This window comes from Miniopterus schreibersii (assembly GCF_964146895.1).
Source record: "Miniopterus schreibersii genome assembly, chromosome: 9".
NCBI classification, from domain to species: Eukaryota; Metazoa; Chordata; class Mammalia; order Chiroptera; family Miniopteridae; genus Miniopterus; species Miniopterus schreibersii.
In genome coordinates this window covers 8,249,464-8,275,633 of record NC_138118.1, presented here as the reverse complement: position 1 = coordinate 8,275,633, position 26,170 = coordinate 8,249,464, and the positions used below count along the sequence as shown (strand labels likewise).

The 26,170-nt window shown below is 46.7% G+C and overlaps 1 protein-coding gene across 3 annotated transcripts; it reads right to left on the bottom strand.

Moving 5' to 3' along the window:
* Positions 1-1,959: 1,959 nt before the first annotated feature.
* MKRN1 (makorin ring finger protein 1) lies at positions 1,960-19,126 on the bottom strand. 3 transcript variants are annotated; one of them, XM_081147282.1, is made up of 8 exons: positions 18,777-19,126; positions 11,618-11,746; positions 6,444-6,673; positions 5,787-6,013; positions 4,690-4,904; positions 3,862-3,972; positions 3,218-3,356; positions 1,960-2,863 (listed from the first exon to the last, which is right to left on the bottom strand). In XM_081147282.1, the coding sequence occupies exons 1-8, from the start codon at positions 18,950-18,952 to the stop codon at positions 2,651-2,653; spliced, it is 1,440 nt and encodes a 479-aa protein (XP_081003408.1). In that variant the 5' UTR covers positions 18,953-19,126; the 3' UTR covers positions 1,960-2,650. The 3 variants fall into 3 exon arrangements, with proteins under 3 accessions (XP_081003408.1, XP_081003410.1, XP_081003409.1); XM_081147284.1 differs by having other exon boundaries at positions 3,929-3,972; positions 18,777-19,104; XM_081147283.1 differs by lacking the exon at positions 11,618-11,746 and having other exon boundaries at positions 18,777-19,038.
* Between the last annotated feature and the right edge of the window lie 7,044 nt (positions 19,127-26,170).

The window sequence follows — 26,170 nt, the reverse complement described above, 5'->3', positions numbered from 1 at the left end:
GGCACATGCCCGGGTTGCAGGCTTGATCCCGTCAGGGGCATGCAAGAGGCAGCTGATCAGTGATGTTTCTCCCATCACTGATATTTCTCTCTCTCCCCCTCTCTCCCTTTCTCTCTCTGAAATCAATAAAAACATTTTAAAAAATCCATCTATACCCACAGGAGTGTCAGAAGCAAGCATTATTTCTTGTGTGGTGGTAGAAGAGGCCGAGATAGTAATTTTGTGCAAATGAGAATGTTTCGCTTGTCACTATTGGTGTCCCAGCCCTTTTAGCAATCAGCAACCACGCTGAAGGGCTGTCAGTGCAGTGACAGGGTAGCAACACCCACTGTGGACTGGCTAAAACATGAGCCTCCACTGCCTTTTAAAAGGGGAGCTGCGCCAAACATAAACCTACCTAAAGGCCATGTGCTCTCATCACACCTAGACCATTCTCCCGACTCAGATATGCTCACAGGGCGGTTCCTGATGAGTCTCTTGCTCCCTCCAGACACCAAAAAGCAAGCAGCAGAAGTCTCCCCCCATTTAGATCCCCAGCACTTGCACCAGGTCTCTGAGGTTCTCCAGCACCCTTGGGGGCACAGGTGGTCCCCAGCGTAGCCTCATCAGTAGCAGCTTAGTTTGGACTTCTGACATTTCTGGAAGGAGCAGCTGGCCCGTGAGCTCACAGAAAGATGACTCGGACCCCTCCAGCTGTTACTACGACTAGTGTTGACAGACACAACCCCTCGGGGTGGAGACATTTTCAGCAGCCTGTTTTTGTTAACCCTCAGCCAAGGGCATTTTTTCCACTGACTTTTAGAGAATGGGGGGGGGGGGGGAGGTCAACTGGTTGCTTCCCCCTCATAGCCGAGCGGGGCCGGGATGGAACCCGCAACCCAGGTGCATGTCCTTAAACAGGAATCGAACCTGAGACCCTTTGGTGCGCAGACAGATGCTCTAACCATGGAGCCACACCAGCCAGGACTATTCTTGAAAACTGTAAAACATAATAGGTTTGATGATCCTGCTGATACGGTTTCCCTCTTTATCCCACACATTTCTCAGCAGGCCAGATGTCTTAAGAGGTGTCACTTCTCAACAAAACTGTATCCACAGAAATCTGGCTCACTGACGAACTATCAGAGTTGATGAAAGAAATAAACTGTGCACATTTCAAACAGCTCATTACACAGGACAGAAAGACAACCGATGATTTTTTTTTATTGTTTTATTTGGGAAAAGTGCTTCTTACAAAAGGGCAGCTGTAAAATACAGAGACCTCTGTAACAATGACTTGGTTTTTCTTAAAGTGAAAGGACGGGTGGATCCAAGGAATCACAGCAGATGAGACAACTCAGGAACATCTCCAAGTTATTTTCAGGAAACAGCAACAAAACGCAAGCTAAATTCTCCAATCAAGGAAGTCTAGCAATTTAGCTTGTCTCATGGATTACCACCACCCCCCCCTTAGTGGGAAAGCATAACTTATTACTGCAAACCAATGACTCCACTACAAGAAACACCTTAGAACACAGTTTTGAATCACGTCTGGCTACCTGCAAAGCACAGGGATGGAATGAGGCAAATACCCACAAAAACAAACACAAAACCCGACAACAGAACCCCTCAAACGAGGAGGGTTTGCAGAAAGGTGCCTGAACTGGAGAGGGTAAGAGATCAGTAAGCATTAAATACAACCGTGTATCCAAGGCCCAGTTTGTGTTCATATATGGGATAACCAGATAGTTTTAACCTCTATGGCTAAGCCCATTTATTTATAGAGACAAAGCTAGCACTGCTCTAGTAACAGCTACCGACATACTGCTTTGTCCTGGAAGATCTATGTGCCACGCTAGGCCGAAACACTAGACCAAGGTTTTCCACTAAGGCTAGGAACACTGCGTCTATGCAGGGATGAGAGGCTCACCACACACTCGCAACTCACGCTCACACATGCCAAGTCGATCAGCTCTTGGGAGTCAACCTCAAGTCTGCATTTCTTTTACGCCAGTATATCCTTTATATGTGTTCTTTCAGAATTTTCCTATCACACTAAACACAGTAAAAATCTCAACACATTCGCACCTGCTTATGGTTACCCAGTAGTTATTACTTGTGTGCAATTAAACAAGAGACCAAAACCACAGAACAGGTGCGCAGGGTGGGGACTGCAGGGTAGGGAACAGATAAAAACACAGATGTGCAGCTTTCACCGAGAACCTCAAGTGTCCGCCTCAAGTCTGTAGCCCGAGGCGACCGCCACGGTTCAGATCCTTCACCCATCACCCCTACTGACCCCACAGCAGGGCCGGTGCTGCGCCTCCCAAACCAGGGTCCTCAGAACGAGTGCGCAGGTCCCTAAGACACCCTCCAACTGTGTGAATCTGGCTGAAAACAGACGACGCAACACACCTACGCTAACTGTCTGACAGTTAAATTTGTGTTACAAAAAACTAACTTTAAGGTTTATTTTTGTAACTTTTTAACCAGAGAAAACAACATACTCCTTGGGGAAGGGGAGGGAGTGAGAAGACAGGCCCTGGGTAGAAGTATTACGACAGCACCTGGAGTTGCTAGGCCTGCCTAGGAGACACGGGCACTGCCACACCACCGCAGGGGACAGCCACTGTCTGGGCTCAGCAGACCAGTCACCCGCCACGCAAAGCTGCTATAGGTCCAAGTCATAAAAGTCCTCCAGCTCAGCATGAAAAAAGTCCCACTCGTCTTCAGAGTCTGTCAGCTCCTCGTCCCCACCTGCAGCCAAAAGCATAAGCAACATCTCGCCCAGCTCAAAGGTGACAACCTCCTCTTCGTCGTTGTCAAAGGGGTTGCTGTTCTCTCTCTCCTCAATGAGCTCCCAGAAGTGGTTCCTTCGTTGGGCCTGTAAGAAACAAGGCCGTGATAGGGGTGGCACTGCCGAGTGGGGTCTTCTAGCCTCTTTTCTAAGGCGAAACGTCCAGCACACCAGAGGGCGTGGCGTGCCCACCTCACTCAGGGTTCCACGGTACCAGCTCCTCCCCTCGTCACCTGATGCCAAGGTGTAGGCTAGAGCTCTAGGCTTTCTAGCTCTTCCCTTCACAGCCCTCCCAGTTTCCTGAGGTTGGTTTCCTGCTTCGATGCTCTAGTCTTGCTCCCAGACTGAGCGGTTTTCTTCTCCTTCCCCTACCCCAATCTGTGCAGGGCTCAACTGACATCGTGCTATTTCCCCTTCTTTAAAAGAAACAGTGAGAGTTACCCGGTATCTGCTTGATGTTCCCACTTTCTGTCTCTGTGGCTCCTCTCTACGGCCATCAGGGTACGCATGCTTGTAAAAACAGTTCCCTCCAAATGGGCAGCTCCCACGTCCTTCATCAAAATACCTGCACGCCTTGTTGCTGGAAAGGAAAATATCGCAGCCCTTATTCACAGTGGATTTCAGGTCTGGGTGCGACTAGCATCCCAGTTTCTCTAAACAGGCAGGGATGGACCCGGCACGTCCATTTACAGCCCGCCCCAAGGTGTGCTCAAACGTGTGCGCTAACGCATGAAACACCAGCTAAAACAGACACTGTTCAAGTCTACGCTGCTCAACAGCTCTACTGCAGCAGATCCAGCAGCCAGGAAACCTAGAAAGCCCCGCACACGAACACAGGGCGGCTATAACGTGGACTCAGAAAGAGGCAGGACCCCAGGCACGGGGCTTGAGCTACCAGCAGCACGGACGTCATTACAACACGGTCCCGGGCTCGCACCCCAGGCCTGTGTTGTGGCAGGACACACGATGGGCGTTACGGGGTAAAAGAAAGGGCAGGAAGGAGGTAGGAGTACATAACGCAGCACTGCTCCTTTCGAAGCGAGCCCGGCTGGCCGGGCCCTGCAGAAAGGCCGCGGCGCGCATACCTCATCGCCTCCTTGTATTTCTGAATGAGTTTCTGCTTCTCTTCTTTCTCCTCCACCCAGTACTCACTGGGAATGACAAAGTTAGATGTGATCCGGCATTCTGGGCAGGACCTGGGAAACAATGAACAGGCTGCAGTGCACATTCCCCACAGGCCCACCTGCAAGGGCACACCCCGGTGTGTCGCCTCCAGACCTAAGGACTTAACCCGAGGCAAGTGGGCATCTCCCGCAGGGCTCCCAACACTGCCACACAACTGACCGTTTCCTCTGAAGCAGGACAAACTCCTTTATAAATTCAACTCAACGGCTAGCCAGGTCATTTAAAAAGTAGAACTTAGGTTAAAATAAATGAAAGAAGACATTTCACACAGACTCCTTTTTCTTTCGTTTAAATAAATTTATTTCTTGTAACTTTGCTCTGTTTAGGTTATGTCGTTTTGTTCAGTTATGAGAACAATCTTTAAAGGATGGTAGATTATTGGCTAGCTTCATGGATGGAATAGAAAGTGGAAAATGTAAAACGCCAGGAAACATACATTCAGAGCTCGTTTGTTCACTGGGCCTAAAGGGGCTAATCCATTAAACACAATCTCCTCAGAAAAAGCACGAAGGTCCTACTAACTGATACACAGGGTTTCCTCATTCAAATAGATATACCAACTAACCTAGAAGCTAGCTGAAATACAAAGAAATCCCAATTAGAAGAGCACCCCGTTTCAAGATAAAATGCATGCATTTAAATGCGGTCCATCTGGTTGAAAGTTGGCACAAGATACTAAATTCTTCCCCAAAATAGAAAGCACAAACGGAGATGGGGAGGAGCCTCACTTTATGATCTTGCTCTCAAATTGCTTAGCACTCCTCCACTTGCGAATACACTTGAGACAGTAGGTGTGGTTGCAGTTGGAGAGGATCCCGAAGCGGCGCTCGCTGGGGTTGGCTTTCTCATAGACCACCTCCATGCAGATCCCACACACTTTGTCCTTACTGCGCTGCACCGCAAATGAGAGCTCCATGTCCTTCTCATGGGCCTCAATGCAAGACTGGAAAAAGTGGAGAGAGAAGTGTAACCAAGTCATTGGACGAAAGCTTCAACTGGACAGTGACTCATGTTCAGAGAACCAAATAGTCAGCTGAAGAGGTAATGTTCCCAGTTCGACAGTAAAAGCAGCTTTGTTCACAAGCGAGGGCAGGTGCACTGACATTTTGGGACTTGACATTACTAGAAAGTCACACGATGAGGACTCAACTTCAGGAACTGAAAATTGACCCAATTTTCTTTATCCTGCAGCTCAACCCCCGCTGTTATCCTCATTAAAGACAGTTTTCATACTAAGTTTGTTGACTTTCTGGTTTCTAGATGGAAAATGCAATTGGGAGTAAGGCCTGAATTTATAACCCGTCAGAAAATAGGGTGAATGAAACCAGTATTTATTAGGTGACAATTGTGCCAGGCACATAAAAAAAAAAAACAGCTTTATTGAGATGTAATTCATTAGGTTAAAGTGTACAATCAGCCCTGGCCAGTGTGACCCAGTTGGGCATCATTCAGTGCACGGCAACGGACAGGTTGCCGGTGGATTCCCATAAGGACATATGCCTGGGTTGCGGGCTCAGTCGCCAGCAGGGGGCAAGCATGAGGCAGGTCGGTATGATACATGATATTCCCTCCCACATCAGTCTTACCCCTCCCTTACCCTCTTGCTAAAAATCAATTGAAACGTTTTTTAAAAAGAAAAAGCTCCTAGTGTGAGGCCCTTGATTTTTTGATAAAGCATTCATTCAAGAAGCCCAGGAAGGAAAATATCCCTACTGACTGATAACCATTCAATTCACCAAACGTTTCCCTGAAACGAAAGGTAATGTTGTGAAAGGGAAAATACAGGCCTCTCACCTATTAGCATAGTATCTCCCTAAAAACTCACCTTTATGTGCTGCGACCTCTGGGCAGCGTCCACTGGGTGCAGGACCTGCAGCCCGCACATGTCACAGGCGTCTCCGTGGAGGTACACGCAGTTCTCTCCGTAGCGGCACTCGCCAACCGCGGCATAGGGGCAGAGCTGCTTCTTGGTCTCCGCTGCCGTGGGCTCCTTCTCTGGCTCTTCCTTGGTCACTGAGCCCTGCAGGGGCGCTTCGGTGCAAGAAGGGGCAGCTGAAAATGTTCGAGAGGGTGATAAAGGTCCAAAATGGATATGGCAGAAAAACTGAGAGCCCAACTGAAAAGAACTTCAAGTAAACTCCAGAACGGTCTGCTGAACTAATTTCCTTACTCTGGGAAGAAATGAACTCTATCTAATGCTGATATTTCTGGGATGAGGCTTGCAAAGGGCGTGGGGTGGGGAGCTTTCTTATGCGTTTCTCCTGCAATGTACTGATAAAAGGCGGCTTCGGGTTTCAATATTCTAAATTCAATACTACTGGGATTCAAAGTTTCTTTCTATCTGCAAGTCTCGGGTAATCCAATCTATACTGTTAAGATTACGCTTCTGTGAAGACTGGCTACCGGAGGGCTGTGGACACTCAGCTAAGGGATGAGCTGCCATCTAGCCCTCCGACGACTTTTTTTTCTTCAAAATACTCACTACGGCCACAGTAGGGCTGTCCTGGAACAAACTCAATGGCGTTTGCCCAGTCTTCGGAACCTGCTCCTACAGCTGCAAAGTTTGAATTTCTTGACTCAGACTCGCCCGTACTCATTTCAGCAATCAGTCCAACTACAGAGGAGAGACTTGAGGAAGCAGCAAGGGGTGGTTTTGCAGTAGGATCTGTAGCAGTTGCCTCTTCCTGTTTCAATGGTTTGCTATGTTCGTATCTTAAAAAAAAAAAAATTAAAAAAAAAATTAAAGTCAGCGGTCACTGTCTAACCAGAACCCTGTAGATGGAATATATTCCCTGACCCGTCCTTGGCTTCTTTCTAATCTACTGTGCATAGGAGTCATCTGGGAAACTGTTAAAAGGCAGATTCCTAAGTTCTAAGTCTGGAGGAGAGCCCAGGACTCTGCCTTCACATGATGCTCACCCTGCTGGTCCAGGGATCACACTTGAGGATCAAGGCCACAGACCAGGGGACAGGAAACTTGAGACTGTGTGGCCACAGCAAGGATGGCACTCAAATTCAACACATATAAATGTGGAACATTTTACCAATACAAATTAAAATGCTCCCATTATTAAAAACGGTATTTAGAAATTATAAAAATGTTTTTTCTTTTCCTATATCCATTCACCTAATGACCTTCAGTTTTCCAAATTCGTACCACCAGATTCTCATCTCTAAAATTATCATTAATAAAAAATAAATAAAATTATCATTAAACCATATCTCCAATTATAAGGAAAGACTATTTCCTTCAAGAAGCAACTTCCTACCTGGGAAAATCCTCACAATTCTTTGAGCATTTTATGTTGAGAGATTCAGACATAATGAATGATGCATGCAGTCAATCTAAACTGTTGTAACTTACAGTATGTATGTAGCAGTTCTTGCAATTACATAACTAATTGGGCAATACTAACCACAGGTCATGTGTTACATCTCCAAAAGTAGGACCTAACTAAAGACTGTCCTTTAGCTTACAATAAAGGACTGCTGAGCTGGTTTTTACCCTATTATCTCAAATCTTCATATTCCTACCTAGCAGTAGGTAGCCTGCTTTGCAATACAAGTCATTTGAATATCCTGCACTCAGCTACAGAAACCTGATGCACTTATTCCACAGCCTGGAATCGTGCAAAATGAGGGCCGAGGGGAGGAGCTATCATTAATATGCTTCACTTTTACTGTCTCACTTCATAGCCTAAAAGAGTGAAGATGTACTCATCATTTTAAAGGTGACACAGAAGGTGTAATTGTCAAGTAAGTGGTGTCCCAGGTCTAATGTGAATCTAAAGCTGCTTTGTACATTACGGCAGCCATTGGCCAAATCTAGCTACTGACTCTTAAAGGAAATTTAAAACTCAGTCCCTTGGCCCTTGCACTAGCCACATTTCAAGGTATGCGAGAGCTACACGTAGATAGTAGTTACCATACTAGACAGCAGAATGAGCTCGTTTCCACTATCACACCAACTTCCATCGGAAGCACTGCTCTGAAGTTTATTTTAGAATTACATGGAGCCTTGGAAATCTAGCCCCAAATCCTCACTTTTCAAACTAAGTAATTCCCTGGTTTGAAAAAGGATTGCAGAAAAGTATTTTAATTATTTTCACAGCCTGTAAGTTAGGAGAGAACCTGAGCATTGCAAATAAGACAGGCTTTAATTTAAATGCCCCCTTCGCGAACAGAAAGGCTTCAGGGCTTTGGGAATTAAATGTCAAGATGTGTAAACAGTCCTGGCTGGGTAGCTCAGCTGGGTAGAGGGTTAGCGCATCACACCGATACACCAAGGTTGCAGGCGGGACCCCAGCCAGGGCACAGACAAGAATCAGCCAGTAAATGCATAAAGATGTGGGACAACCAATCAACCTTTTCCTCCCTCTCTCTCTCTCTCAAATCAACCAAATTAGAATTTTTAATAAAGTCTAAGGAACAGGTACGACACCACCTTTGGTTCTTCTTCCCCTCTGCCATGTTCATTTTAAGGACTTCAGGGCAAAGGACTGAACAGATCCTCAGCAGACAGGACTAGAATGCTCATCACCATCTAGTTATCAAATTGCAAATAACAGAACGTTTTGAAAGAAGTGCACGTTGGTTTTAAGGTCAATTTACCAAGGAATCAACAAGGTTTGCTAAGGTTTTGAAAGCAGAGAGCCATTAGCTAGAAAGTCTACATCTGTACATAAGCTTTCTTGCTTTCAAATAGTCTAGTTTTCTGTGGGTATATAGAAGAACACACTAAAACTGGAGGTAAATATACTGGGTTGATTTTTTTATCAACACCTGGTAATAACCATGTGCCAGGCCCCATCAAGAACTGTACCATCCACTGAGGAGTCAAATGTGAATAAAAGAGGTCCCTGCTATCAAATGAAAACGTATTTTTAACTAACTTTTTAAATTAAGAGTTCCTCTGGAAAAGAAATGTATATCAAATAAACCCAACTTTATTCTAAGGGATTATATTGAGAAAATACAGTATTGAAATGTAGATCAAGACATTCAAGAACACATGTCTGCCTATTTAGGCAAAGTTATTCCCTTGGTGCAGTGTGGGACTATATAAAATGTATTCTGAGTGAAGATTTGTAAGCACCAGGAAAAATAAAGTACAAATAAGACAAAGTGAGAAGAGGGAAAAAGCAGGACTACAATTCTGAAAGATGTTTACTAAAAATGTTTCAGGGGTCAAATAGATGGTGACGGGGGAGGCTAGCCTGGTGTTGAGCACACAATACAATATAGAGGATGTATTATAAAATTGTACAGTTGAAACTTATGTTATTAACCAATGTCACCCAGATAAATGTAATTTCAAAAGTGGCTCACTGAAGCATGGGCCACCTTACAAGCAAGGATGGCCAACTAGGCCCTCAGGCCAAATCCAGAGCTAAGAATGGTTGTGACACTTTATTTTTTATGTCCTTATTTATTTCAGAGAGAGGAAAGGAGAGCGAGCGAAACATCAATGATGAGTCATTGATCAGCTGCCTCCTGCACGCCCCCTACTGGGGATGGAGCCCACAACTCAGGCATGTGTCTATCTCCTGGATCATAGGTCAATACTCAACCACTGAACCATGCCAGCTGGGCGACATTTTTAAATGGTTGAAAAAAGATCATTTGATGACACACAAAGAAATTATATGAAATTCAAATGTCAGTACCCCAAAATAAAGCTTCGTATCGGGGAGTGTTCAGAAACAATGACTGGGAGGAGCTCTAGTGGCCTTCAGTGGGTGAGGACGAAGGATGCAGCTGCCCTGCAATGTGCACAGTCCTGGTCCTGGGCAATGATGACCTGCGTAATTCGGTGACCGCACCACCACTACAACACACCAGGGTGGGACCGCTTCTGAACTGCTGGAACTAGAGCTAGGATGTGGTCCTTCACTATAAACTATCCCTGGATAGACTCAAATTACCTGAAATCCCTGGGCACTGGCCAAAGTGTATAAAAAGATTCCTAAAGACTAAGAATGAAATGTACATTTAAACTCCCCAGGCATAGTTTTAACAAACAAAAACCTGCACGCGCACACACAAAACAAAAAAACCAGTAGTCACAGAACCAGGCCCACCACAAGATTCTCTCCTTACCTAGTCTATAACCCATCTTGTAATGATCACCTGTGTATCGGCCTGTCCCAGGCGATGGTCACCAAACTTTCCTTTCAGGCAGAGCTAGTACAGTGGTACCTCAGTTTTCCAACCTCTCCGTGGATGAATATTTCGGGTTACGAACGCCGTAAACCAGGAAGGAAATACTTCAGGTTTCGAACACGCCTTGGAAGTCGAACATGCCCCCCAGCTTCCGCTGAGGGCAAGGTCCTGAGGCCGGCTGTCAGCTGTGGATCCCTTGGTTTTCCAATGTTTCAGAACTCGAACGGGCTTCCGAACGGATCACACTCAAAAACTGAGATGCCACTGTACATAGGTTTCCCAAACTCCTTTCACTTTATCATGAGGGCTAAACCCAGCTGAAATCGACATCACTCCCCAGAGAGGGAGCTGTATCCTTATTATAAAAAAAAACTGAAAAGGGCATACTGGGATTTTTTGAGGAGTGTCACTATGCCATTTTCCCCTTTCCAAAAATATTACAATGAAAAAAAGCGCAAATTGCTGACCACTGAGCCCGACACCAGGAGTTCCATTTCTAAGCTCCTGCAGCCACGCAAGAAGGACCTTTTCTTGTTCTCTGTTCTTACCAATTTCCTAGCAAAACGATGTGGGATGACCTGATGCTAACATCTCACCCATAAATAATTTCTGTCTTCGGAACTCTAAGCACCTGAGCCCAAGAGCTGACACAATTCTCTTTTAACAGGATACTAAAATTAGCCATGACACTGCCAAACTGTCTTACCACACTCCTCCGGCCAAAAGGCGGGGCCCAACCTGGCTCCTCTTGAAAGGGGGACTGGACTTAGGAACTTGCTGGTAGCAAACAGACCACAGGGGAAGCAAGAGTGTGACTTCTGAGACTAGGTCATAAAAGCCTTTGCGGCTTTGTCCCTGCACCCCCTTGTACCACTTGCTCTAGGACAGTGTGAGTGCACACCAGGAGCTCTAGGAAAGGCCCCGTGGTGAGGAGTCAACTATCCCACTAGCAGTCATCTGAAACGTGACCCTCCAGCCCATCAAGACTTCAGATGATGGCAGCCCTGGCCAAAATCTTGACTATAAATCTGAGTCTGAGCTGGAACCACCCAGTGAAGCCACCCTCACACTGCAGACAGCCCAGAAACTGGTGTTTTTAACCTGCTAAGTTTGGGGATGTAACATCAACAAATAACATATTAATACACCTAGATACTTTCTGAACTGGGAATAGAAAGGAAAGCTCTACCCAATCTGAAGCAGATCACACTATCATTGAATTGAAAGTTAACAGGATTATGGTATCAATTCAATGAACAGAGGTTAACTAAACTTAGAACTGTATTATAAATTCATTTTCTAAAATGTAATAACTTTCCTCCCAGGTAAGGGATTTCTGCCAGTGCACTAACATTCCTAAGAAGTCCATTTCAAAGCACTTTAAATCTATAAATTATAAAGCTGTTGGGATTATGCATTTTACTCATTTTTTCTCCCAACCTGTCCCAATCTACTCCTGACCTGGACACACCTGACTGGTAAACAGATCCTCACCTGCAGCGGTCTCCGTAGATGCAGTACCCTCGCTGGAAATACTTGCACGCTACACCATACGGACTGTCAGAGAGGTCATGTGAGTAGCGACAGTTCTCTCCTTCCTTACAAACTCCGTGCATGAAATACCTGTGACAAACAACCACAAAGCTGGATTACACAAGATGAAAGCCAGTCCTCAAAGAATCCATGAGCAGTATGTTCCACCAGTAACACACTAGTGCTGTATACTAATCCTATATCTACGATTACATTCTACATGAACATGTAAAATGAACATAAAGGAGGGAAACTAGACCATGGCCATAAAGTTATCCGTTAGGGCACCACAGGAGGGCTGCCTGTAGGCACTTGTACCAGTTTAGATTTAAACTTTGAGGCTGTCATTAATCTTGTCTCTCCAGGTAAGTCTGACCAATGTTCTCATGTTACAGCCCTAGTGGGGTACCTTCTTGTTTTTCACTAACTTTAGCCAGAACGGCAGCTCCATTGGTTAAAAAAAAAAAATTTTTAATCAAAGATAAAAAAGCAAGAAACAGTGTGATTACAGGGGTGGAGGGGGGTGAGAGGGGCAGAGGGCACAGGGATAAATGGTTATGGTGGAAAAATAAAGAAAATTAAAAAGAAAGAAACATTCTTAATTCTTTTAAAGCCACATGTGAAAATACAAACAAAATCTGCTGCAAAAGTAGACAGGGAAACCACTGTATGTGCTTGTTCAGCAGATTGCTCCCCTTGCGCAGTAAAGGAGCACAGGTATACCTATCTAGCAGTTTCCAAAAACCAAGCGTCAGAGCATGACTCAGTGGTTCCTAAGTGGAACAGGGCCAATAGCACATGGGGATTTGCTAGAAATGCACACTTTGAACCTTACCTCAGACCCAATCTGTAACTGCGGGTGGGGGCCGAGAGGGGGCTAAGGCAAGCAGCAATCTGCATTTCTCTAAACCACTGTGGATCAGGGAAGTGATAAGGGTTTTATTTTAATCCTGAAAAGTGAGTAGAACCAAAACCACACACACACCCCTTATCCCATCACTGACTTGTTAGGATTTGTTTTTCTTTAGTCTGTTTTCTTAATTGATTTCAGAGAGAGGAAGGGAGAGAATCATCAATGACAAAATAGTCACTGATTGGCTGCCTCCTGCACGCCCCCCACCCCATGGACGCTGCAACCCAGGGCATGTGCTCTGATCAGGAATCGAACCGCAATCTCCTGGTTTGTAGGTCGATGCTCAACCACTGAGCCACGCTGGCTGGGCTAGTCTTTCTCTTCAGCAGGTACATGTAGATTTAACTTTGGCAGGCCACACCTCCCCAATTATGCACCTCAATAGGGCTGGTACAGCATAAGGAAAAAGTGCCTCTTTCCTGGGTGTAGGTAGAATATCAGTAAGCATATTCCACTTGCCCACTAATTGGAATGACACGTAGAAAATAAATTCACCTAAGGAGCCCTGAAGAAAGCTGCCCTGCCCAGCCAGTGTGGCTCAGTGGTTGAGCATCGACCCTTGAACTAAGAGGTCGCCGATTAGATTCCTGGTCAGGGCACGTGCCTGGGTTGTGGGCTCAATCTCCAGTAGGGGGTGTGCAGGAGGCAGATCAGATCTCTATCCCTCTTCCCTTCCTCTCTAAAAATAAAAAAGAAAAAAAAAACACTGCCCCCAATTAAAATGTGGAAGGTCCTACTGAAAGATTCCCTGCAAGTAGATATTCACAGCTGATAACATAGAAAGGATAGCATCCTGGTGGAAAGTTATCAAGATCCCAAAATGCCCTAGGACTACAGTGCATAACAAAATAAAAACATGGTAGGAAATCAAATTATATTAACCTAATTTCAACTATTATTAGATTTAACTTAATGGGACTTGGGTTTGAACTTGTCTCAACTACAGGGCTCCTTTCTGCAACCTTTAAAGCTGCTTGAGAGCCATTACTTGTCACCCAAATTTGAGCTGCTGTGCCAACAGATCATTTTTGACTGCATAAATGAAGATTAAAACTTAGCAAAACAACTCAACAAGTCAAAAATAACTACATTGTAATCAACACTACAGAGTAATCATGCTTCCGAGTGTCTATAAAAGTATCCACAGTTGAAAATAGGTTATTCATTTGAAACAGTGTCACTGTTTGAATACAGTTGCTTTCTGCCCCATCCCCAGCGGGAACATTTTCACTCTCACATTCTAAGTAAGACAAAAGTGCCTAAGACCTTCAGTTCCTTTGGGGTCAATTTGTCAGAGATGCATGTATTTTTAAGGCTTGATAAAATATTAACTAGAGATCAAGCTGGGCAGGTAGCTCCTAAACCTCAGGCAAAATACTTGGAATTTCAGGTTTGTTCTTAAATCCTATTCTGCCATGGTCTCGTTCATTCTGCTGTTACACTTAGGTTTCTGATACTTCTTTATGTCAAATTCTGTCTTCCAGGAATCCTATCTGATGGCTGCTGACTTTAACCTGGTTTCTTCAATCAGCTGCTTCAAGGACCTCAACTCCCTAATACTTGGCACCTTAAATGTTCAGCATGGCACTTCCTTCGCACTTTTGCAACACCCACACTGGTATTAGTTTCCGACATCCATGATGGGTGAAGACTTCTCTAGAATCCAAAATGAAAGAGTAAAAATAAAAGTCAACAAATAGTTTGGCTGGCCCAGGACAGTGTAGCATGTTTTAATTGATTTTAAGAGAGGAATGGAAAGGGAGAGAAACATCCATGAGATCAACTGGCTGCCTCCTGCTTGGCCCCCTACTGGCGATCAAGCCCGCAACATGGGCATGTGCCCTGAACAACCAGGAATCGAACTGACGACTTCTCAGTGCACAGGAGAATGCCCAACCAACTGAGCCACACTGGCCAGGGCTATTAGCACTTTTCTGACAAGGGCATAATATAGCACATGACAAGAATGAAGAGAACAGGGGCAAACTTGGGGGGAGAGATAGGGCTGGAATTGCTCTGACGGTGTTGCTCAGTGGTTAGAGCATCACCCCACGCACGGAAGGTCTTGGGTTCAATTTCTGGTCAAGGGCGCATACCTGGGATGCAGGTTTGACCCCGAGCAGTGAGGGTGCATGTGGAGGCAAGTAACCCACGTGTTTCTCTTGCATGGATGTTTCTGTCCCCCCTACTTTCCACTCAAGAAAAAAAAAAAAAATCAATGGAAAAAAATGTGTTTTGGTGAGGATTAACAACGAAAACCACTGGAGGACTGATTTGAAACAAGAAGTGTCAGAATCAGATTTAAATTTTAAAACATTACATTAAAAAGATCTAGATATCATGCCATAAGAAGACTTCAAGTGACTGGAGTTAAGCCAAGACAAGACAAAGGAATGACCTTTTCCAGGACATTCCTGACAAGGTGAACACAGGCAGGACGCTCTATCATAGATCTGGCTCAACGTAAGGATTGAGAAACAGAACTGCCCAGCAATGAAATAAGTTCCTGAGGCCCACAATGGGCATCACTGAAGGAATTCAAGCAGGCACAAATCATCCGATACTGCAGAATCAACAGAAACACTAGAATACAAGCCCTAATTAGTCACTGCCAAATACGTACTAGGCATTAGTTCACGTTTGTTTGGTACGCATAGCCTGGGTTTTAGGTTCTTGCCTTTTGTCTCAGTGATAAGGCTGCTGGTATACCCAGAATTATAGACAATCCTCACAGTGAAATCCCTTCTTGCCAACCCATCTCTATGTTAAGTCTAAGATACTGATATGACAAGGTAAGTTGTAGCTGATAACAAAAAGGAAAATCCACTCCCCAAGAATTTCTCCCCAAAACAAAACCAATCAAAAGAAGTACTTTTGTCTTGTGTTTAAATGCCACTACCAAAAAGCCACCATTCGCATTCGCCTTTCACCCTGCCCAGGCTGCGCTTCCTTCCGGTGAAAGGCTGAGCGATATGATTTCTGAAGTTCCTTCCACCTTGAAGATTCTATGACTCCAAGCAGACATTGTCTGGTAATAAAGACACGTACAATGGACTGGAATCCCCTTACTGCTTGCCGCACCTCTTGGAAACCTAGCATGGCCAAAATACATTACAAGAAACCCCACGAGTGGCTTGTGAGAGAACAACAGGGCCAAGCACGCTCAGTTCCTCTAGGCATCATAACAATATCTTCGGCAATTTACAGACATTACAGACTATTAATTTGGAATTTAACCGCTTAATCTATTACATTTCTTACTTTGATTTTTTTGGATGAGTGCATGTACCCTGTTTCTCAAACTAGTCTGTAAACTCCTGGTGGTTAAGAACCATGCTTTATTCTGCTTTTATCTCTGGCAGTGCCTATACACATAATATATGTTTAGTAAAAACTGTAGAAGACAGCTAGGGGTAATGGTGAATTATAGTGCCAGTAGCAAATTAACTTTTCTTTCCTTGGGCTGGATAACTTTTTCAATACCATCCCTTCAAAAAACTCTGAGTTCTAAGTAACAAATTTCAACTATAGGTATCAGCACTTGGATAGAGACCCTCTGAAGAATTTAATTTTTAAGCTATACTAACTACACTTAAAACTACAATTTGCAAGTGACAATTTTTAAGTCTGAACTCCACACACTCGAGGAAACTAGGAGAGAGAATTCTCCTTGGTAATAATCCTCTAACAGCAGATACGAAAAACGGCCTGGTGGGGGCAGCATAACACAGTTCCCTGGGAAAGCTATACTTCGGTTTTTCTTAGGCTGCAGAAATTAAACACAATGAGAGAGAATTTCGAGAGAAATATTAAGAAAATAGTAACCATCAAGAAAATAGAGATAATCCCAAGCAGTTAAAATCGAATCTCCATCATCCAAACAACATACTTCTAAAAGAATTATACTCTGAATCTATGAGAAGAAAATAGCCTTTATCAAAATCCTAGGGACAGACGGTAAATGGCACAAACACTACAAGACATCACAGTCGTGAATTCCCTTCAGGTCTCGCTGTCAAACACACTGGATCCACTCACAACACGGTGCGTTCTGCATTCCCTGCGGCATCCCGCTCTCTCACTACAGGCACTAATGCCCATTCACCGAGTAACCCAATGAGGCAGTCCCAGAAAGACACAAGACACGCGTCCCATTAAGTCCGTTGTCTTTACTAATGTACAAGTGTTGCTTGTTTTTAAACGAAAGCAGAGGAATCTTACTGGTATATATTAAAGCAGGTAATTTTAGGTGTGGATTTATCAACATCAGGAATGTACCGAGTATGCCAGGTACCGCGTGAAGCCCTCCTGATAGGGTGATGAAAGAGAGCCCTGCTTTGAGAGAGCAAGTCAGGAATAAGTGAAGATATCATGTGATATTACTCTGTTGAATAGTTTTTAAAAATAGGAGATCCTGCTGATACCTAGAATAACTGAAAACAATGCCAAGCATTAAAACCCAAGACATATCAACTAACCTGCACATTTTTTTGGATACCTGTCTCAAGCAAAAGCCGCTTACTGACAGGTTTATATAAAAATAGAAACGAAAGCCTGCACACCTAGGCCAGTTTGGTGTGTGTTTTTAAAATATTGGATTAGTCAGCTATGTAAATTTCTTAAGTACATAAATCACCTGGTTCATGGACAAAGACATCCCACTGGTGGGGGAACTAGCTAGGAAACTGAGGAACTAGAAAGGGGAAGCAGAAAAGAGGAAAAAGTACCTAGGAGGGGAAAGTAAAGTGTAGGAAGTGACAATGAACTGCGTGCAGATGTGAAGCTGGGCCCGAGGTACAGGGAGCAGGACCCTCAGGGGGTTAGAGCCTCAGGCTGGTGAGGGAAATGGAGGCACTGATGAAGCCCTTACAGGAGTCACACATTCAAGGGAGATCACTTTTGCTCGGTGTATGGATGTACATCGGGGCTGCAAGGTGAATGGCTGGAGAGTTCAGGAATATAAAAGGTTACTGTAGCACTTTATTATTTTTTAAAGATTCAACCAGAATGTATCATCAACGGCAGCACTGTAAAGAGGAACGGATTCATATAATCGGTCACATGGACTGGAATTTTTTAAATTCTCCTCTCGGGGAGACCGCCTTTGATTCCATTCTTAGGATCGACCTAAAGCCGCTTTTATGCTTTCTCCATTCCGTTACTGAAAATAAGTGTAATTAAGCTTCCCATTTCATGCCTTAACTGCATCATACGGAAGACTGGGAGGGCTTCAGGCTCGCCGCTAATACTAGGACAGCGAGTTGTGCATGTCAGGAATATGTCAGGAACATCTTTACGTATTTGTGTATAAATTACCCCACGCAGGCGAAAACTGGCATTTCGGTTGGATTTTTGCAAACGGAGAGCTTCTAATGCCGATCACATTTCTAAAGTGCAAGTGCAGCATGCAATTAAATGCCCTAACCTTGCTATGTACACAGCCCGACCATCTGCAAGGTGCGTGCACACCTTCACGCACCCGCTATCCCCTGGCCACCTCAGGAAAATTTTCATCCGACAAACCAAACCAAGCCAAACCCCCTCTGGACTCGAGGTCTTTGACTCCCCCCCCTTCAACCAGCAAAATGCGTGGCTTTCAAAAGGGAAACACTTCGCCCCGGGGAAGGGAACGGCAGCTCGTAAAATTTAGGGCGGAGGATACGACCCCGGCCCCGCACTCGCTTCCTAAGACAAAGCTCGGAACCGCCGGGCTCGATAAACATACAAAGAAATAACAAAAGCTACTTCTCCGGGTGGGGCGGGGGCGGGGGCGGGGGCGGGGACGCGAGCAGACGTTTCAAACCGATGACACGGCGGCGGGACCCCGCAAGCCAGGGCCCCTCGCCCGCACCCGGCCCGGCAGCTCGCGGGGGAAGCCGGCTCCCAGCCCCGCCAGCCACCCCTCCCCCGGACCTGCGGAGCTGGACGCAGGGGGTGGGGGATCGGCGACAATAAAGGAAGGGAGGAGTCACCCTACCTCTCCCTCGGCGCGCCGCGCAGCGCCGCACGGCCGGGCGCGGGGAGGGCGGCGGGCGCTGCGGCGGCTCCGCAGCCGGGGCGCGCGCGCCGGGCCTGGGCGGCCGGCGGGGGTTGACGCAGCGCGGGCGGGAGGCCTGGCGACGCGGGGACGGCGAAACGCCGGCCGCCCCCCCACCCCGCCTCCGCGGCCCCCTCCCCGCGCCGGCGCCGGGCCGCGCAACGTCTCACCTGCAGGTGACCTGTTTAGTCCAGCCGCCGCCGCCGCCGCCTCCCCCTCCCCCCGCCCCCGGGGACGGGGAGGTGACTGTGGGGACAGGGGTGGGGGAGGCCGCTGCCACCGCCGCCGCGGCCGCTCCTGCTCCTGATGGTTTGGCTGTTGTTCCGGGAGCTGCAGCCTCCGCCATTACTGTTTATCCCACACAGCACTGGCACCGGAACTTCCGGATCACATAGTTCCGGTCCGGCGGCGGGGAGGAGAAGGCGGCGAGGCGACGGGAAGGGAGAGGAAGGAGACTGAAGAGCCGGCTCGCTCCCCTCGGCACCGCGCTGCGTCTCCGAGCGCTCTCGCCGCTCCAACTGCGGCCGGGAGCCGGAGCGCCCGCGGCCCGCCCCCGGCGCCTCCTGATTGGTGGAATAGACGGCCCCGCCTCCGAGGGGGCGGGGCTCCCTGGTGGGCCCCACCCCCTACCGCCCCCAGGCTCCACTTGGGCAGCGAGAGTCCAAACTTCAGGAGACTGACCCTGGCGCGCCCTCCTGCCCAGCAGAGGCTGGTCCCGTGCAGTGGGGGGAGCGGGGAGCTGGGATCTGGGTTTGAATTCAGGCTTTCCCACTTACTGGCGCCTCCCCATTCATTATTATTCATCATATTTTAGCTGTATGAACTTGGGGCTAGATGCCCACTTTCCCTGAGCCTCAGTTTCCCTCTCTCTCCAAGGGGATGATCATTGGCTCCACCTCAAAAGGCTGCTGTGAGGATAAGACAAGCTTGGCAATCACAGAGCTTAGTGCCCGGAGCCTAGTAAACACTTATAAATCAATGTTCCCTTCTAAGTGACATACTAGATCCGATGGATTTCATTGACATTTACAGAACATTTCACCCCAAAGCTGCATGCTCTTCAAGGTGCACGTGGGACAGCCTCAAAGACAGACCACACGTTAAGACACAAAACAAGCCTCCACAAGTTCAAGAAGACTGAAATCATATCAAGCATCTTCTCAGACATTTACACCGTGGAATACTATGCAGCGGTGAAAAAGAAGGATCCCTTACCCTTTGGGACAGCATGGATGGACCTGGAGAGTATAATGCTAAGTGAGATAGGACAGTCAGAGAAAGACAAACATCACATGATCTCATGTGGAATGTAATGAACAGAATAGATTCAGAGCATAGAAGCATGGAACAAACAGACTGATGAATCTCAGAGGGAAGGCGGGGCTGGAGTAGTGGGTGAGGGGAGATTAACCTAAAAACTTATATATATATATATATATATATGCATAACCCAGGGACACAGACAATAGTGTGGTGAAGGCCTGGGGAGAGGGGTGCAGGGGAGAGGGGACCAGTGTGTGTGTGTGGGGAATGGGACATTTGTAATACTTTCAACAATAAAGATAAATTAAAATAAATGTTCCCTTATTCCTCCCTGAGAGCTGAGCATGGTGGTTCAGCAAAAGTTCCAGTCCAGCCACCTCTCGGCTCTTCCCATTCCCAACTAACTTGTCTTTGAGCAAGTTAACTTACCTCTTAGTGCTCCCGCTTTCTTTAGCTCTAAAAATAAGTTTTAAAAAAGAAATTTTATTTTCTTATTACGTACCCTAGAGATGGTTGAGAAGAGAGTCCATGTAAAACCCTGATCACTGTGCTTCACGCCACAGTTAATACTTAACAAAAACTGTAACATCCCAACTTCTACGAGTTATTTTTAAAACCATCCAAATTAAAATGTTTCCAATCCTATTTCCCCGTGAATGCCCACTCAGACGCTGCATAACAAATCCTGAGCTCCCACAGGCAGGTTTTCATAAGCCCTTAAATGTGCTTTTCTCTAGTCTCTACCTCGAGAGGGAGAATCTACCCCGCTGATAATCAGACCGCGATGTACCAAACCCAGGGAAACCAGGGCAGGGACAAAGCGGACAGAAACAGTGTTTCCCCCAAGGCCACGCCAACGGCAGGAGACAATCCCTTCCTTTGAGCAATTACAGCCTTTTCACCAGTGACTCCCCCAGACCCCCTTCACTTCTGCCTCCTGACTCCCAAAGATTGCCGAGAGGCCCAGTGCCTCAGCTGCCCCCTCAGGACAGCCCTCAGCCCAGAGCTGCCCGCTGCCCCCCAGCAGCAAGCAGCGTGAGTGAAAGCTCTAAGCAGCCCCCCGACTCCCCTCTTTCCAAGAGGCCGCCCATTTCTCTCCCGCATGGCCTCCCCTGCTTCAACAAGTTAATAAATCTAATTTTGTTGGACTACGGTGCATTTCTGGGAGTCTATCTGTTATTACCAGTCAATAAATTGCTTTTCTTAAATGGGAGAGGAAAAGCAAGCACGGGACCTTTTTAATGTTAAGAAAAAAGGGTCACTTAAACCTAAAACAATTCTATTTTAGGAAAATCTTCTGGTAGACTGTGGATTATTTTTGTCTCTTTACTGTTGCCCTAGGAACAGTGGCACCCAGCTCTCAGCGTGATGACACAGGATCACCAAAGATCTAAATCCCGAAGATACACCCGGGCCTGAACTTCAGAAAAAATCCAGACCTGGTCCTAAAATGGTGGGAAGACGGAGCCCAAAGCCGTCCCCAAGCTCTTGGGCAAACTCAGGGGCCCAGAGACCAAAGAGGCAGACAACTCCTTGGTTATCAGTTTGTTCAGGGAGCTCACGTACCAGGCCGGTCTCGGAAGGAGGCAGACGAGCTGGGTATCCTCCGTGCCACGTGGACGGGGCCAAAGGGTCCTAGGACGGGGCAGGATGCCGTCGAGACCTGCCCCGTATAAGGGGACAAGACTTACCTGCTCGCCTGGGGGCGGGGAATGGGCCGGTCCAGGAACCCGCACCCCAGGGGCATGGGGAGGGTGGGGCAGGTCTCTGAGGAGATTTAGGGCACAGTCTCTGTTCCGGCCCGAATCTGGCTGCACCTAGCTTGAGGGTCAAGCACAGCCACGCCCCTGAACACGAGCCCGCACAGGCCCAGCCGCGCCCAGTTCCGAGTTTTAGGTGGTGTTCAGCCCTGTGGCCTGTCCCCTGCTCCGAGTCCCGCGGGGAGGGTTTCACCAGGGTCAGTCCTCACCAGGCCCTAGGGGCTGCGGCTTCTCCCCTTCTCAGACCCCATTTCTATCTATTCGGCTCCTTTCTGGCTTCTCTCCAGCAACTCGGGCCTCATGTGGACCCAGCACACTAGTCGCATTTGTCATTTACATTTGTCTTTACATTTGTCATTCCCCCCTGCTGGGAGCCTCAACGCCCAGGTATTTCCTCGGCTGGCTCCTCCAAGCTTTTGCCAAATCTCAGGAAGGAATTCCCAAATCGTTTTTATTTTTTTATTGATTGAGACAGACATCAATTTGTTGTTCCACGTATCGATACATTCGTTGGTTGATTCTTGTATGTGGCCTGACCAGGGATTGAACCCACAGGACCTTGGCATATCTGGATGATGCTCGAACCAACTGAGCTACCCGGCCAGAGCAGAAACTCTCAAATCTTGATTTCTCCTCCCACTGCCTTTGAAAATATTGCAACCTGCTTCCTCACCCCCTCCCTCCTGCATTCCCAGCCCCCTAAACTCTACCTTTTCTTCATTTCATAGTATTTACCTTCTATTTCACTATAGAATTAGCTTGTGCATTATGTTTACTTGTTGTCTGGCTCTCCCAGCTGGAATAGAAGCTTTCTGAGAGCAGGGATCTCTGTTTCCTCAGACTCCAGGTGAAAAGAGGAATTGTATGGAAAGTAACCTCTCAGGATGATCCAGTCATAAATTCCTCACTGGGCAGATCATGGCAGGTAGTCACGCCCCAGGCCTAAAAACTACTTTTGTGAAAGGTTTTCAAGCCAGCCCTGTCCCTTGTTCTTGTGCATCTAGTTTAACAGGCCTTTGAATTACCGGGGGTAATACCCTAGAAGGTGTAACCACCCTGAAGAGAGCACATAATCTTGTTAACTCTCCTGTAAATCAATCCCTCGCTTTCTCCCACCTTCCTTATGTTCCCTCCTTCATTTCAAATGCATAAACTTCAAAACTCTTATTCTGTAGAACATCTGAGATCTTGCTTCCCTGCAATTGTTGCCAGGTTACCCCAAATAAATTCTTATAAAAATTCTCTACAGGTTTGGATGTTTCTTACATTGACAAAGATGTACCCCAAGCCCCCGAAACGGTGTCTAGCATACAGTAGGTGCTCAGCAATCCCTGGGCGATGAATGAAAGAATCATATGATGTTTTAAAATTTATGCCTTGGCTCGCCATCCCTACCAGTATGAATAATGATGTTTTGTACTGTAGGGAACCAAACTAAACAAAGTATCATCCTGTTTTAGATTACTGGGAGAAAAGTCCAGCATGAGGGCGATCCATGTGTTTCTTCATTCGTGAAATATTTATTAGTGACTCTGCTGTACCAGTTCTACCAGCTCGATTCTTAACCGGACATGGAGTGACGGCCACCTCCGTGGTGTGCTGCGGGGGTGCTGAGGGCCTTCTCAGATGCCCGCTTGCAGAGAGGAGTCTCATATGCTGGGGAGCACCTCCTTTCTCCAGCTCTGCCGACGGGGGTCAGGCCAGCTTAGAAACGCTTAGAGACAAGGGAGAGAGAGAAAGCTTAATAAGAAAGGGGGTGGTGGGTATCTCCCTCCACATTTTGCAGAAACTATAGTCATTTCCTGAGCACAGGGATCCTACTTATGAAAACAAAAATGTTGCCCGGCCAGCGTGGCTCAGCGGTGGAGCATGGCCCTAGGATCCAGGAGATCGCGGTTCGATCCCCGGTCAGGGCACATGCCCAGGCTGCGGGCTCCATCCCCAGTCGGGGGCGTGCGGGAGGCAGCCGATCAGTGACTCTCTCCCATCACTGATGTTTCTCTCTCTCTCCCTTCCTCTCTCTGAAATCAATAAAGATATATATATATATTTTTTAAAAGTGGGCTTAGGGAAATTTCTCTTTTGTTTTTCATGAACTGCAAATATGTTTCTCGGTAGGGAAGCGGGAGAAAGCAAGCAGGGGAAATCTCTGAGATTGGATAAAAAGTAAAACAGACTCAAATATTTCTTTCACAAGGGTGGGTACAGGACAGTTAACCTTTCACATTCACCGCACAGCACGTGGAGATGGTACATGGGAGAGAGACAGCAATGTGAGGGGATTTGTGGTCTCGGTTCAGGTGGGAGATTGTGCCCTGAGGGGTCTGGAAAAAGGCGATTACTCCGACCTTCCAAAGGTTTGTTATCCGAGATGCAAAAAGATGATAGGTTCAGTTCTGGTAAAGACTGACCTTTGTCTAGGAAGCTACAGGCTTAGGATAAGACTCCCCGCCACGATTCACCTTTTATTAGAAAGTTATAATTTCAGACCATCCTATGTGGTTACTTTAGGTCTCTGAGTTTGTAAGGCGGCCATGCAGGCCTCCCCTGAGCTTGTCAGCTTTAGTATGTGGCCCCTTTTTTGTCCACACGTTAAACAGAAAACCATGGGCCCAAAAAGTCTTCATTCGAGCCTACAGGCCATGATATCAAACCTAGATTTTTAAAAATATATATATCTTTATTGATTTCAGAGAGAGGAAGGGAGGGGGGAGAAAGAGATAGAAACATCAGTGATGGGAGTCACTGAGCGGCTGCCTCCTGCACGCCCCCTACTGGGGGTTGAGCCCACAACCCGGGCATGTGCCCCGACCAGGAATCGAACCTCGATCTCCTGGATCCTGGGTTGATGCTCAACCACTGAGCCACACTGGCTGGGCCAAACCTATATTTAATAACAGATTAATTGCTGTTTCAACCTCTCCCAAGAACGTAATCTTAATCAACCCGGCCTGGAACTTCCCGATCCACGTGAGGGAGGTCACCTGCCTGATAAGACCCCCAGCCTCCCCCTAAGGAAGGTGTCCTGGCCTGAAATAATTCAATCTTTAAACTTCCTAGTCCCACCTTTTTTCTGCCGGCGAAAACCTTCCATTTTGTACGACGTGAGTGTACCAATTGCTAGAGGGGACGCATTCAGGAACGGCTGAAAGCCAATTACATCTTCAAATTTACTCAGTTGAATTTTGTTTTTCTAACAGGTGTCACAATCTTGATTTCCCCAGACGGCCACCCAGTCGTCCCAGAGCCATTTACTGAATAGCTTTATCTTTCTTCACTGACTCTATGGCAGAGTCCATTCTTAGACTTGAGTCTGTTTGCAAACATTCTGTTTTGTTTTCTTTACTTAAATCCTAGTACCCATACTATTATTGAAGGTATAGAATATCTGTTAGGGCTAGGTTTTCTTTTTCAGGAACATTCTCATTTATTTACTTTTAGAATCTGATTGCCTATTTTTTTTTTTTTTATTGTTGACAGAATTACAGACGTCCCCGATTTCCCCCCTTTGCCCCTTCCACCCAGCCCCTGCCCCACCCCAGGCCTTCACCGCACAATTGTCTGTGTCTGTGGGCTATGCATGTATGCATGTAAATTCTTTGGTTAATCTCTTCCTGTCCCCCTCTCACACACATCTGTCAGTCTTGATTGTCTATTTATCTCTTCCTGTCCCACCCTCCACCCCACCCCAGTCCACAAGCAAAGTTCGGAGCTCTTCCTCCTTGGCATTTATCTCAGTGCCTGACTCAAGAGTAGAAGATTAATTTGTCATGTAAACAAATGAGTAGATAAACCAGACGCAGGAATGATAAAGAAATAAACCGATAGGGCCTTACCCTAGGGCCCAGCTCCCCCATCCACTCAAAGGATAGGAACTGAAGTATTGGGAAGACTTGGAGCAAGCTCAGGGCCTCCGGCTCCAATGGCAGAGCCTCAGCCTTTCCACCCCCAAAAGCCTTGGTACCAACCGCAGACCTTGCGGGGTCAGAGGACATTCTCTTAGGGAGGGGGAAAATGCTAATGACAGTTCCAGCTCAGATTCTGGCCCCCGCTACCCGGGCGAGCTGGAAGCAACAGATACTCTGCAAAAGTACCCAAAGGGCCTGGGGCCACCTGTGCGTTGGAAAAAGAAAAACTAGGTTTTAAGAAAAGGGCTGATAGTAACCATTTAAAATACCAAGAAGTCATGAAGAAATCTTATCTGTTTTAGCCTTTACTTTGTTGATATAGTTGTGTGTGTGTGTGTGAGAGAGAGAGAGATGTTTTCCAGGAAACGGAGCCTGGAGGGGGCAGCTTCATCTCCATCGCAATTACCATTTCAAGAGAGCTCTTGAGCCCTAAGGAGTGGATGCTGAGAACAGGTCAAGAATCCCCCCCAGCCTTATTTGGTTGAAATACGAGCTTTTGTTGGTGTCTTTTTAAGAAAAAGCCTCTTCCTGGGACTGTCTCAGAGGGCCACCGTGTTAGGGGGTGCTGGCTCTCGTGGGTGCACTCGCTCACTCATTTAGGGTCGGCAGCAGAGGCCCTCAGGGTGATATCTG